This window comes from Heterodontus francisci, chromosome 37 (genome assembly GCF_036365525.1).
Source record: "Heterodontus francisci isolate sHetFra1 chromosome 37, sHetFra1.hap1, whole genome shotgun sequence".
NCBI lineage: Eukaryota > Metazoa > Chordata > Chondrichthyes > Heterodontiformes > Heterodontidae > Heterodontus > Heterodontus francisci.
The window spans coordinates 3922329-3937327 of NC_090407.1; the positions used below are offsets into that span (position 1 = coordinate 3922329).

The window sequence follows — 14999 nt, forward strand, 5'->3', positions numbered from 1 at the left end:
GGTTTTCCATTCTAAGTAATCAAGCTTGTCCATTAACTCTTAAAAAGATTCTTTACTTGTGTGTGTACAGGGATGACATTACTTGAATGCTAAATTTGATATGTCACAATGAAGCAATCCTTTATACAGTGTAGGTAATGTTTACACTTCCTGTGGAATTGTTTATTCAATTTTTCCCAAAAAATACTTTATTCATAAAAATTTGTTAGAAACAATACATTACAAACCAGTTCCGATTTGACATTCCAGAAAGTGCAAAAGAAATCAGTTTCCTTTGATGCAGAATGTGAGTTTCCTCACAACTCTTTCCATTCCATTTTACATGCAATGTACATTTGCATTACACAGCAAAACCATATTTGGTGTATACAGCCCGAGGGGTTTTACACGGGTTCCAGCCCCTCAGTTCACTTTGGCGGGAGGACCTTACACTGTGGTCTTTCCCCATTGAGCCTTTGCTGCAGCTGCCCCAAGCTTTAGTGCATCCCTCAGCACATCGTCCTGGGCCTTGGAATGTGCCAGTCTGCAACGTTCAGTCGTGGACAACTCTGTGCGCTGGAAGACCAGCAAGTTTCGGGCAGACCAAAGGGCGTCTTTCACCGAATTAATAGTCTTCCAGCAGCAGTTGATGTTTGTCTCGGTGTGCGTCCCTGGGAACAGCCCGTAGAGCACAGACCCCTGTGTTACAGAGCTGCTTGGGATGAACCTGGACAAAAACCACTGCATCTCTTTCCACACCTGCTTTGCAAAGACACATTCCAGAAGGGCAAGTTCTCCCTGTGTCTGCGTGGGTTTTCGCCGGGTACTCTGGTTTCCTCCCACCACCAAAAGACTTGCAGGTTGATAGGTAAATTGCCATTATAAATTGCCCCTAGTATAGGTAGGTGGTAGGGGAATATAGGGACAGGTGGGGATGTGGTAGGAATATGGAATTAGTGTAGGATTAGTATAAATGGGAGGTTGATGGTTGGCACAGACTCGGTGGGCTGAAGGGCCTGTTTCAGTGCTGTATCTCTAAATAAAAAATAAAATAAAAATAAAGGAGGTGGGTAATAGTTTGTTCATTAATTTTTTTTTTCAAAATATACTTTATTCATAAAAATCTGTAAAAATTACATTCCCAAACAGTTTAAAACAGTATCAAGTCAAAAAATACAAACAGTGCAAAGGTGATCAGTTTCCTTCTGTACAATCATGAGTTGCCTCACAACCCTTCCATTTCATTGCCATGCCATATACATTTTTACATTTACAGCACACAAAATTTTCCCGATACAGTTCGAGGCGTTTCCCATGGATCCAGCCCCTCAGTTCAGCTTGGTGGGAGGACCTTACACTGTGGTCTTTCCCCATTGAGCCTTTGCTGCGGCTGCCCCAAGCTTTAGTGCGTCCCTCAGCACGTAGTCCTGGACATTGGAATGTGCCAGTCTGTAACATTCGGTCGTGGACAACTCTTTGCGTTGGAAGACCAGCAAGTTTCGGGCAGACCAAAGGGCGTCTTTCACTGAATTGATAGTCCTCCAGCAGCAGTTGATGTTTGTCTCGGTGTGCGTCCCTGGGAACAGCCCGTAGAGCACAGACTCCTGTGTTACAGAGCTGCTTGGGATGAACCTCGACAAAAACCACTGCATCTCTTTCCACACCTGCTTTGCGAAGACACATTCCAGGAGGAGGTGGGCAACCGTCTCTTCCCCATCACAGCCACCGCGGGAGCACTGTGCGGAGGGGGCGAGACTTCGGGTGTGCATGAAGGATCTGACGGGGAGGGCCCTTCTCACCACCAGCCAAGCTACATCTTGGTGCTTGTTTGAAAGTTCTGGTGATGAGGCATTCCGCCAAATGACTTTGACGGTCTGCTCAGGGAACCATCCGACAGGATCCACCGTCTCCTTTTCCCGTAGGGCCTTGAGGACATTCCGTGCAGACCACTGCCTGATGGATCGGTGGTCAAAGGTGTTTTCCCACAGAAACTGCTCCACGAAGGATAGGTGGTACGGCACGGTCCAACTGCATGGTGCGTTCCGCGGCAATGTGACCAGGCCCGTCCTTCGCAACACCGGGGACAGATAGAACCTCAGCACGTAGTGACACTTGGAGTTTGCGTACTGGGGATCTACACACAGCTTGATGCAGCCGCACACGAAGGTGGTCATCAGGATGAGGGCCACATTGGGTACATTTTTCCCGCCCTTGTCCAGAGATTTGAACATCGTGTCCCTCCGGACCCGACACTAGTCCTGTTCTAAATCAGTGGAACTCTGGCAAGTCGCTAAATTCGGCAGCGTTTGGTATCAGGCAGTACATTTTACTGTTAATCTATGTTTGGGAACACAATACAGATCCGAACTGATTACCAACCTCCTTCAATCCACACTGCCTGTTTTGCAAAGGCAATCCTATGTATTGAGTCAACCTGTTAACTGAGCAGTATTGTCGGTGCAGGCTGGTGGGAACTGCCCCAGTGTAAAACCGTGTTAAGCGCTGCAATCTCTTTACATACTTTCTGAATGAGGCGTGTCAGTCAGAGAGCAGTACAGAATTTTATTAAATAATCACCTTGTGTAACTACCAGCTTTTAAATTAGTCCGGGACATTCGGTAACGTCCTTCAAATTATAAAAGTATGCAAGTGATTCTGAACATGTCTCGATAAATATTTTAAATAAAGGAGCAGTTTCTCTACCTTCTCTTTGATGTTTGGTTAATGGATTAGGACATACAGATTTATAAACTACAGGAGCTAACGTTAAATTTTCGGATTGAAATGTCTGTTTACATTATTGTGTTTTGAAATGTTTAATATAACCCTTCAAAACTTGCTTCCTGGCTCTGACTGCAATGTAATGCGCTCAGATATCTATCCAGTTTTAAACATGACCACCCCGTGATGTTCTGTTAACTGCAGGAATGATGTACAGAATAGATTAAACAGGAAAATAGTCTGTTCCTTATGGAAGGGCACAGAAATATTCGATTATTGGGTAAAAGGACCGTGCAAAATGCAACGTGATTCCCCAGAACAAAGCAACATCTCTCTCACTCACACACACACACACACAGACCCAGGGGATCCCTTTAAACCTGTCCCCAATGCCGGGTTGTGTGGGTGGAGGGAGGGATTTCTCTGCCTCTGAGTGTGTGAGGAGGGAGAGGGGGATTGCTCTGTCTGAGGGTGTGAGGAGGGAGGGATTGCTCTGTCTGTGTGAGGAGTGAGGGAGGGATTGCTCTGTCTGAGTGTGTAGGGAGTGAGGGAGAGATTGCTCTGTCTGAGTGTGTGAGGAGTGAGGGAGGGATTGCTCTGTCTGAGTGTGTGAGGAGTGAGGGAGGGATTGCTCTGTGTGTGAGGAGTGAGGGAGGGATTGCTCTGTCTGAGGGTGTGAGGAGGCGGGACAGGTGATTATAAATAGGAGCGGCTGTGAGCTGGGAGTAAATCACTTGAAATTGCATTTCAGTCAACTGGTTAGTTAGAGTGGGATTTCTGAGTGGTGACTGGGAAAGCGGCTCTGTGTTCCTGGACAGAGAGAGTGGGATTTCTGAGTGGTGACTGGGAAAGCGGCTCTGTGTTCCTGGACAGAGAGAGTGGGATTTCTGAGTGGTGACTGGGAAAGCGGCTCTGTGTTCCTGGACAGAGAGAGTGGGATTTCTGAGTGGTGACTGGGAAAGCGGCTCTGTGTTCCTGGACAGAGAGAGTGGGATTTCTGAGTGGTGACTGGGAAAGCGGCTGTGTGTTCCTGGACAGAGTGGGATTTCTGAGTGGTGACTGGGAAAGCGGCTCTGTGTTCCTGGACAGAGAGAGTGGGATTTCTGAGTGGTGACTGGGAAAGCGGCTCTGTGTTCCTGGACAGAGAGAGTGGGATTTCTGAGTGGTGACTGGGAAAGCGGCTCTGTGTTCCTGGACAGAGAGAGTGGGATTTCTGAGTGGTGACTGGGAAAGCGGCTCTGTGTTCCTGGACAGAGAGAGTGGGATTTCTGAGTGGTGACTGGGAAAGCGGCTGTGTGTTCCTGGACAGAGTGGGATTTCTGAGTGGTGACTGGGAAAGCGGCTCTGTGTTCCTGGACAGAGAGAGTGGGATTTCTGAGTGGTGACTGGGAAAGCGGCTCTGTGTTCCTGGACAGAGAGAGTGGGATTTCTGAGTGGTGACTGGGAAAGCGGCTCTGTGTTCCTGGACAGAGAGAGTGGGATTTCTGAGTGGTGACTGGGAAAGCGGCTCTGTGTTCCTGGACAGAGAGAGTGGGATTTCTGAGTGGTGACTGGGAAAGCGGCTCTGTGTTCCTGGACAGAGAGAGTGGGATTTCTGAGTGGTGACTGGGAAAGCGGCTGTGTGTTCCTGGACAGAGAGATGGGCAAGTTTCTGCTCATGCTGAGAACCGTCATCTTCACTTTGTGCCTGTTTGAGGTTAGTCTCTGTGACTTTTAACGATCACCGTTAAATTTAATTAACAGGTTTAAATTATTTGCCACAGCCGAGGACTGTGTTTCCTGTTTCTGTGATTACTTTTTAAGTTACACCTGTGTTAAGTCTAAAATCCGCTCTTGCAGGTACTGAAAGTAATTCTTTGCCATTTGCACTAGGTGCCTGTTACTGAAGCTCAGAAATGCGGCTTGGAATTCGGAGAAAGCAGCAGGTGAGTCTGTACATCAATCAGTTCCTGTTTGAAAATCACAAGTTCACAATGACTTCATCAGATCAGGCAACACGAGGCCATTCGGCCCGTTGTCTGTGCGGGATTTGAGGAGAACGATTTCGACCCCACGCAGAATAATCCATGTTCGAGTCAATTACAAATACATCGAGAGCTTTCTTATTATTTGGAGTTTACTTTTCTGGAGGTTTTTCTGTTAACTTCGGGTTGTTTTGTTTAATGTCCCTAATATTGCCCTCTCTGGCCGCGGTTATTAGGCTGTTGTTGTATTTACATCGGGTTAGTCATTTGCTCGATACATTGTCTGAAAATACATTGTTTATGTTTTGACAAACTATAGGCAATTTAAACCATGCGTAATAAAATAAACCCAAAACATTCTGCTCGCCATATCGTTAGAAGATATAGAGGCATTGGAACGGATGCAAAAAGGATTTGAGAATAATGCCAGACGTGCAAAGACATACACATCACATGATGAACTGGCTCGGTCTCTTTTGAAAAGAGAGCTGAGGGCTGACCTAATAGTGGTCTTTAAAAATATGAAAGGTTTTGATAGCGTGGATATGGGGAGAATGTTTAAACTTATGGGGAAGAGCAGAACTAGAAGTCATCAATATAAGATAGTCACCAAGAAATCAAATAGGGAATTCAGAAGAAATTTCTTTACCCAAAGAATGGTGAGAATGTGAACTCGCTACCAGGGAGTGGTTGAAGTGAATAGTACAGATGCATTTAAGGGGAAGTTAGATAAACATATGAGGGAGAAGGGAATAGAGGTTACGATGATAGATTTAGATGAGGAAAGATGGGAGGAGGCACAAGTGGAACATAAATGCATCGAATGGTCTGTTTCTGTGCTGTATGTCCTAAATAATATGTTGATCTGATCTGCTCTTCACTCCTTTTTCCTCTTTATCTCTTCCTCCATCACACTTTTGTGCAGATCAAAATCTCTGATTTCACTTCAGAAGGTATAATGTTTAAGAATGGTTGGTTGTGATGAATGTCCCCAAACAATTTATCTGTGTTTCTAATTGCAGGTGTCCCTCGAGCTGGACCAGTTTGTGGTATGTATGGTAAGTATCAGTCCAGCTCTCTATAATCACTGTATTTAGTTTCACCACTTTGATTTCTGCAGTTCTCCATCAGAAGCTCATGTCAAAGGATTAACCATGTTTAGTCACTCAACAGGGTTAAGATTTTTTGTAAACTGGTTGCACAACTCTAGGTGCAAAAGTTCAAAGGATTACATTGTGAATCCAACTGAGACAAAGATTAGTTGGTGCAAAGACTTTTTAAAACTTTAAGCTATTTGTTCTGAAAGAAAATTACTGTAATGAGGATCCCCTTTATATTTAATGAGTGGTGTTCCACCTCCCCAGTATGGTTATCTCTTGATCAAATTTAATGAAAGCACCTGTCAGGATCTGACATGGGCTGTGAAGCACTGAAGTACTTTTGAAGTGTAGGCACTTGTAATATAGGAAATGTGGCAGGCAATTTACACACAGCGATGTGATAATGAGCAGAGAATCTGTGATGTTGATTGAGGGATAAATATTGACCAGAACACCAGGGAGAACTCCCCTGCTCTTCGAAATAGTGCCATGGGATATTTTACATCCACCTGAGGGAGACGACAGAGCCTTGTTTTAATGTCTCATCCAAAAGGCGGTATTTCTGACATTGTCCTCTGAAATGTCCTAGCAAGCAACTCTGTTGTCCAGGGCAATTGGGTATGGGGATGGGCAATAAATGATGGCCTTGTCAGCCCATGAAAGAATTAAAAAAAAACATGTATCTGGAGTGAGACTTGAACCCACAACCTTTCAACTCCGGTGAGTGTTACCTACCCACAGAGCCACACTGATACTGCAACTTGGAGATGAGTGACAGGGCCCACAGGAATCCCCATGCCATGACTAAAGCTGCCTATTTCTGCCTTCATAACGTTGCCCAAATCCACCCCTACCTCAGCTCATCTGCTGCTGAAACCCTCATCCAGACTTTGTTCCCTCTAGACTATTCCAATGAGCTTCTGGCTGGCCTCCCATGTTCTATCCTACATAGAACTCTGTTGCCTGTCCACCTATCACCCCTGTGCTCACTGACCTACATTGGCTCCTGGTTAAGCAACACCTCTTTTTATAAAAAAAAATTCTTATCCTTGTCTTCAAGTCCCTCCACTTCCTCACCCCACAACCCTCCAAGATCACTGTGCTCCTCGAATTCGGACTTCTTGAGCTCCACCACTTGACTGTGCCTTCAGCTGCTGAGGCCCTGAGCTCTGGAATTCCTTCCCTCAACCTCTCTGCCTCTCTTGTCTCCTTTTAAGATGTTCCTTAAAACAGACCTCTTTGACCAAACTTTTGGTCAAATCTACTAATAACTGTGTCTCATTGTCCAGTTTTGCTTCAAGCTCCTGTGAAGCTCCTCGGGACATTTTACTTCATTAAAGACACTAGATAAATACAAGTTGTTGCCATCCTGATCATCTTAACCTGTAGACCATGAAACATTTATTGTATAAAACAGCATCAACTGCACAACAGGATATCATAGCAATTAATAAAACCAGACTTTAAGATTTTCCAAATAGGCGATGCACTTTAGGGAAATAGACTGTACTAACCCACCTGGAAACTATCATCGGATTTTATTCAGCTTGCAATCAGTTTGCAGAGATTTAAGTTTGTCCTAAATAAATCTCCAACTGGATCATTTTAGTTACTCTGCACATTTTGGATCAAGTACCAACAACTTGACAAGTGTATACATTCAGTCTGTTTTGTTTGCCTAACCCATCATTCATAAATATGAATATGCAACAAAGGAAAAGCCTACAAACGGAGGATTAGGCAGCCAGTTAAGCAAGGTGTTTTTCAAAATAAATATGCGGATAATTAATCAATTATCTGAGCAACATGGAAAGAGAGAAATAAACAACATTTAACAAACACAAGATGGAAGGCATGCTCATCACTGATCATCCTGGGGATATTAAGCTTATATCACTGATTCTCCAATAGATTTACATGTGTTTTATTGTTTTGTGAGTTACTAAAGTTAGTCAATCAATGACGATTGAACTGGTATTTATGCAGTCTTGAAAGTATTTTTTTTTCCTTGTCTTTCAGGTTGATTTTGTTGACCCTCTTTCTGCTGCTGTTGTGTGGGGTGACAGCCAGTTGTGTGAAATGCTGTAGAAGGTCTAAACCCCAAGTTCCCACTTTCCCAACTAGACCTTATGAAGTTACAGTGATTGCCATTGATAATGACAGCACCATCCACAGCACTGTATCACGTAAGTAACAAACTATTAGTCTTTCCCGTTCTTAACTAGTCCGCTTGATAGAACCATAGAATGAAGCAACACAAAAGGAGGCCATTTGGCCCATCGTGCTTGTGCCAACTCTTTGAAAGAGTTATCCAATTAGTCTTATCCCTGACTCTTTCCCCATAGCCCTGCAAATATTCCTCCTTCAGATATTTATCTAATTCCCGTTTGAAAGTTACTATTGCATATGCTTCTGCTTCCACCCTTCCAGGCAGCACATTCCAGATCAGGATTTGTGTTTATATTAATAATTTCTGTTGCCTCTGGTTCTTTTACCAATTACCTTCTGTCCGACATGATTGCAGATCTTAGTACAATTGAGATTGGGCAAATTAGTTTTTTTAATTTCCCTTCCTTGCTTTTTCTGCTTTTCTCAAGCCATTTGTGACTGTAGCTGAGAAAACAGGTGTTACTTGTGGTCAAAAATCTTCCAGTGTGTCTTTGATTCAAACACTAGGAGATGGACAGATAATCTCACTATTTGTTCTCACATGGAGTGGGGCTGAACTGAGCCTCTAGTATCTCCATTTGATGGAACAGCTGAAATTCAACAACTCACAGGCATAGGACATCATTGACATGACCCTAACTTCCACAGTTCTATACATTGGCCCACTACCACATTGTATCACTGTGATGCCCCTCGTTGCTGCCAATGTTTGGCTTATGGTTAAGTGCATGACCATGAATTCTACTTACTTTGGCTCAGCATGTTTATATAGAGAATCTGAACTTACTAGACCAGGACATCCAGGTTTGACCCCCAATCTCTGCTGAATGAATTGAGCTCAGCCATGGCAGATAATCGTGGTACTATAGTTGGTTATAGCCTCTCCAAGACTGCGAATGAGGCATAAAACAGCCCAGCTATATTACTGTTCATTGACGCATTTTGGAAAGTGCACAGGGGTAGACCATGTGTGAGGGCTGGACCAGGTTCAGCTGTAATGCCACTTTTGTGCCCCCCCCCCCCCCAGAGGTTGATTGGCAGACAAACCATATCAAAGGTAGCAAATAATGGCCACGAGTGAACTTGTGCACGGCAGCAACCAGTCAATGCCTTGGAAACCCTCTTGCTAATCCAAGGGAGCGTAGATAATTGGCAAGTTAAAATATATATCTTTTGTCTTGGCAGCAATTAAGAGCAGGAGGATATTAATTTATTTGAAGGCATTTTCAAATATCTGAAAACTACTGTGGTTAAAATCATCTTTTCTGAGAATATTTTTGGGGTAAAGCCACCAGTCCGGCACCTTTTTTTAAGTGAGGATTTGAGAGCACCGAACAGAGATAACATTGATTCTGAACTCACTGCAAGCCCAGTTTCAAACTGGGAGCTGTGAAACTACAATTTTTTTAAACAATGATTATTGAGCTTTCTAACCTCTTACTGTCTGCTTTCAATTACATAGAAAGTTCCAAAAACAAAAGTACATAATTTTAAAAATCTTTTATGCAGTATTCCAGTGAGCCAATTTAACATAATTTTTCTCTCCTTCAATAGCAAACAGTTCACTACAGTACATCAATAGGAATGGCAATGGACTCCAGGAGGCTAGCAGCTTCATATTGCCTCCTCCACCATACAGTCTATATGCTGTAGAAACCCCTCCACCATATGAGATGGCCCTGAAAATGGCCAAACCAATCGAGACCTGTGACCCAAAGACTCAGGGAGAAAATCTGACGAGGAATGAAGAACCCAGTCCTACAGATGAAACATCCAGGGTGACCTCATCAGTGTTGCCATAGCAATCAACACCTCTTTTTTAAGTGACTCAACTTGTTCAGTTTTTTTTTTTGACTTGTATTTCTGAGCCAGCTGAGATCAGCAGAGCAAATGTCTTCCTTGGATTCCAAAGGGAACTGTTTATAGTGAGTCCTTCTTGCTTTAGCAAGTGAAATATTTCCAGCAGATTGCTGCAGAACAAAACTCCGTTACTAAGTAATGACATTTGTTCCGTGTGATTTATATCAGCAGGGTATATCACTAATATTCAATTCAAATGAATGCAAATAGAGTTTCTGCAATCTGATTGTTTAAAGTTAAGAAAATGACGTTGACAAAAGATATTCTGAACATTGTGTAGTCCCATCCCAATGTGTGTTTGGCTCCAGGAGAATGGGTTTTGAAGAATTTGGTTTCTACCATCACTGAGTGTGCCAAACAGTTAGTTTTCACAAGGTCAAGGCAATAAACCATGATTTTTCAGTGAAGGAAACCTTTAGCATTCATCAAATCTTAGTGTTCATTTTCATTAGGAATCATACCTCTTCAAATCAAATAAAAACCTTTCTTTGTACTGTTAAGTGTCTGTCGTGGCTGCTAATGCTTGTGTTTGGTAATCCAGATATGATTTATTAGTTAGTTGTTGCAAAGCTAACCAATCCACGAATGAAGAAGTTAAATTTTACAATGTATTGGCTAGTTTAATCAAGCCAAATCATTTGGTGACTACGTAACCTAAAGAGACGACTGGTCATTACACATTCGCAAAATCATTTGGAATAAGATTAAATCCCTTGCTTCTGGTCCAAAACTGCTTTCCCCTAGAAGGGGGAAATATACCACCTGTTGCTAACATTCTGAAAAGTTATGAAGTATTGTTTACATAATGTGGAACTGTATTTAAATTATACTGATTATTTGCATACTTTTATGTAATAATGAATCTCTGTGTATAGTGTCTTTCTCAAAAGCCCTATGGGTTTAGTATTTTATAACAAATAAATGTGCTTTAAAGCTTTTTATTATTTAATAGTCATCTTGGACATGTTTATGTTTAGAGATACAGCACTGAAACAGGCCCTTCGGCCCACCGAGTCTGTGCCGACCATCAACCACCCATTTATACTAATCCTACACTAATCCCATATTCCCACCTGTCCCTATATTTCCCTACCACCTACCTATACTAGGGGCAATTTATAATGGCCAATTAACCTATCAACCTGCAAGTCTTTGGCATGTGGGAGGAAACCGGAGCACCCGGAGGAAACCCACGCAGACACAGGGAGAACTTGCAAACTCCACACAGGCAGTACCCAGAATTGAACCCGGGTCGCTGGAGCTGTGAGGCTGCGGTGCTAACCACTGCGCCGCCCTGTGAAGTTAACAGTCAGTAACACAGTAAATGCTAACTTATTTGAAGTGTTCAGAGTAAAAATTGATTATTTAATTACTCATAAGAACTTTTTGTGATTATCACAATAGTCACAGCCTGAGGTCATATACCTGTGACAGCAGGGAGCCTCTCAGATAATTTTCCACAAGGGCTAGCTGTTTTCTGCCACCTTGTTTATTTGTCATGTACCAGATAGAGGCAGTGTTAATAGGTGTTACAACCACAGAGGAGTATTCCAGCTTCAACTAATCCTGATATCCACACGTGCACTTTCAGCAAATGATAAAGGGAACATTGGTGGCTTTTCCATTCTCCTCTTTTTCTTCCCCCACCCAATCCCTTCAACCCCTAGGCAGAGACCCACTGTAGTGCCCTCACTTCTGTAGTACTGAGTGAATGCTGCACTGTTGGAGGTGCCATCTTTTGGGCAAGACGTTGTTTGACTCTCAGGTAGGAAGATCCCATGGCTAGTGGGGGGGAAAAAAGGCGTTCTTCCCCAGTGTCCTGCCCAACGCCTCTCAACCAGCATCTAAAACGCATTATCTGGTCATTGTCACGTTGCTGTTTATGGGAGCTTGCTGTGCACAAATTGGCTGCTGCATTTCCTACATTACGATAGTGACGACACTTCTCGGAACCTTAAACTTGCGTCATGAAAGGTGTTTATATATATATATATAAATATAGTAGGTTTTTTTTTCTTGGAATAGACCATAAGCAGAATCTTGCTTCCTCCTGGTCTAAATGACTCCACACCGCATTAGGTGATATGATTTAGCTGCAGAGCCACCAGGACTGCTGCTTCCTCGGTCAGGAATTTCACCCATATTTGCCGCAATCGGGCACAAAGTTAATAGTCAAAAAGATTCTGGAATTTTGACAGTTTAGTTACGTGTGTTAGTACAAAACGCTCTAATCGATCACCACTCAATCATGGCCCCACCCCTAGCTTACACAAGTTAACTACATAGATGCATTCTCTTCAAATAATGACCAGATTTTCTGGTGCAACAGGAAATAAAGTCATTTCTCGGGTGTTTTATTGCAATCGTTTGAACGTTTAAAAAAAAGAGTCAAGACTTGCTCTGTATTTTCTATTTCTTTGAATGCATTTTTATGGAATCGCTAAATCACATTAAAAACTGAAAATCTTTCCTGATTGCAGGTTCTTAAACATGTGGCTGATGTGTATGAATGGTGATTAAATAAATTCAAACTTTTGCTTTCATACTTCAGGAATATACTGTGAATATCCTTGAACTGTTGATTTACGCCCATATTAATATTCAGTGTTTTGTACTACAATTGGCAGGAAATTTGAGTGTAACTTGACATCGGTTGAATGGTTGCATTGTCGAGTCTTCAGGTTATGTGCATGGAGGAAATTCCAGCCCATGGTGCTGTGTGTGCTCAGGCTGCACTGAGTTGGTCTCAGACAGTCCTGCAAGGCCAACTCAGTTATATTGTGGTGTAGTTTCTGGTACTCAGCACATACTGTTCTAGGAGCATGTTTAGGGTTTGGAATATTGGAGACCAGCAGCTTTAAAAAATCATCATTCTATTTTCATTGTTTAAGGCACAGCAATCCTTTCGATGCTTTGGCCCTTGGGGACTGACAAAGTGAGGAACTAGGCTAAAGGGAAAGGCTTTAAAAACAAAAGGGTCACCCAGGCAGAATCAAACCATTTTTAATTATGGGCTTCCTCTGAATGCCCATTCCATTTGTATGTGCACTCCAGCAGTATGATGGGAAGGAGCCCTAATTTGCATGAAGCTCTGTGCTGTAATAAACCTCATGTGCATTCTCCACATAGGTTCCGAGTCCTTGAAATGCTTCAGGACAGCATTTTGGCATGCATTGCGCATCAGGTGCTTAACTGACCTCATGCCAGTGCGACCAATACTAGGGGAGAACAGGTGGCCAATGCACCTCAGTCGTACCTGCATCTCATTGTTGATGCCAGCGGAAGAGCTGACATTATCGGTTGATTTATCGCACCTCTAACCCCTCGGGCTGTATCCAGAAAATATTTGTTTGCTGCAAAAAGTACATGGCAGGTAAAATGAAATGGAAGGGTTGTGAGGCAACTCACTCCTGTATTGAAGGAAACTGATCTCCTTTGCACTCTTTGTATTGTTGACTTGGTGCTGTTTTGAACTGTTTTGTAATGTATTTTTTACACTTTTTTTATGAATAAAGTATATTTTGGAAATTAAAAAATAATTGATCTCACCTCAGCCATTGTTTTGAATTCATTCCTTCAGATGCCAAGTCTTTTGAATTCAACAGCTCAGCTTGGAGTTCATGTAAGTGCACCAATTTAACAGGAAGAAGTCTTTAAAGTAAAAAATTAATTGATTCTCTTTCAAACTTAACTTTTTAAAAAGGACGATTTCTATATTGCTGAATTGCTACTTATGGCCGATTGAAAGAAGCCCGTGCTGGGAATGGAACCTTTCTCCACATTGGGAAGCCAGTGTCAACATCAGCCACTCACAGATCAGGAATGAGGAGGAAAGTGGAAAGTGCAGAACATGTTCCTCAGTACACCATAGATTTATTTTTAATTTCACACACCAACTGTTCGGATGACTTCTACCAATTTCCAGTCTAATCCCACGAGGAACCGGGTGAAGAGGGTTTTAATTCATGATGTACTCTTACAATCAGCAGTACAATCAGCAGAGAGTCAGTCTCATTTCATCAGTCAGTGTTTGAACCCAGCTATCAGAAGAAAGAGTGGTGCATTGACCAAGTATTCCAAAGAACATTTTGATATGATCCCACATAATTATGTTAGAAAGAAGTTAACAGTGAAAGCATAATGGTTACTAAATAATACATTTAAATATTAAACCCACATGCCTCCCAATTAATTGTAGCTTCATTACCTTGTATGTGTGTAGCCTTGGTTCAGTGATAGCATTTTCGCATCAAAGTCAAAAGTTTGTACATTCAAGCCCCACTCCAGAAACGTGAGTATATAATCCAAAGCAGCACTTCAGTACCTTAGTGTAGTACCGAGGGACTGGTGAACTGTCAGAGATGTTGCCCCAGAACTTCCTTGGGCTTCTTGCTGTTGTGTCAGGAGCCCCACTAACGTGTAAGCAGCTGCAGAAAGTCAGAGGAAATTCAAGGCCTCTGTCTTTGGGATGAGATGTTAATTTGAGGTCTGCCTTTTCAGATGGAAATAAAAGATCCCGTGGCAGTATTTGAAGAAGAGCAGGGGTGTTCTCCTCTTGTCCTGGCCAATATTTAACCCTCAACCAACATCACTAAAAACAGATTATCTGATCATTTTTTTCTTACTGTTGCTTGTGGGAGCTTGCTGTGCACAAATTGTCTGCCATTCCAACATTACAGCAGTGACTGCACTTCATAAGTGCTTCATTGTCTGGAAAGCACTTTAGGATGTTCTGAGGATGTGAAAGGTGCTATATAAATATTTGGAAAGTGTGTCTTCCAAAAGAAGCAAATGTTAACTAGCACGTCCAAAACGAAACAACGGTACAGCACAAAACATCAGTAGATGTATTTTATAAATGTAATAGAAGTGCAAAAGCACTTGGGACAGACCAAACTCAATGGGCTAACTAATATTCCGGGATTGTGTAACTGGTGGAAGGAGGTTCATTCTCATTATGCATTTGTTTGGGCAATGGATGATATTTTTGTGAATTATAACCAACTAACAGGCTACACCCCAGTGCATGGACTATTCGGGTTTATGGTTCCCCACAAAAAAATACTAACAATTTACATACCTGCAGCACAATCAAAGCTAATTTTAACTATATTTTCGAGGGGAACAAAGAGTGATTTACATACTGGCATCAGGCTGTGCAGGGTTAAACAGTTTCACTATCCTGGAAATAGGATTTTAAATTTTA

General features: G+C 42.5%; 1 protein-coding gene across 1 annotated transcript; it reads left to right on the forward strand.

Annotated features, from left to right (window-relative positions):
• The first annotated feature begins 3410 nt into the window (after positions 1–3410).
• Positions 3411–10293, forward strand: LOC137351957 (transmembrane protein 52-like). The gene is made up of 5 exons (XM_068016859.1): positions 3411–4396; positions 4573–4625; positions 5687–5722; positions 7784–7950; positions 9488–10293. Exons 1-5 carry the CDS (start codon positions 4340–4342, stop codon positions 9733–9735), a joined length of 561 nt encoding a protein of 186 aa, XP_067872960.1. The 5' UTR covers positions 3411–4339; the 3' UTR covers positions 9736–10293.
• The last annotated feature ends 4706 nt before the right edge of the window (positions 10294–14999 follow it).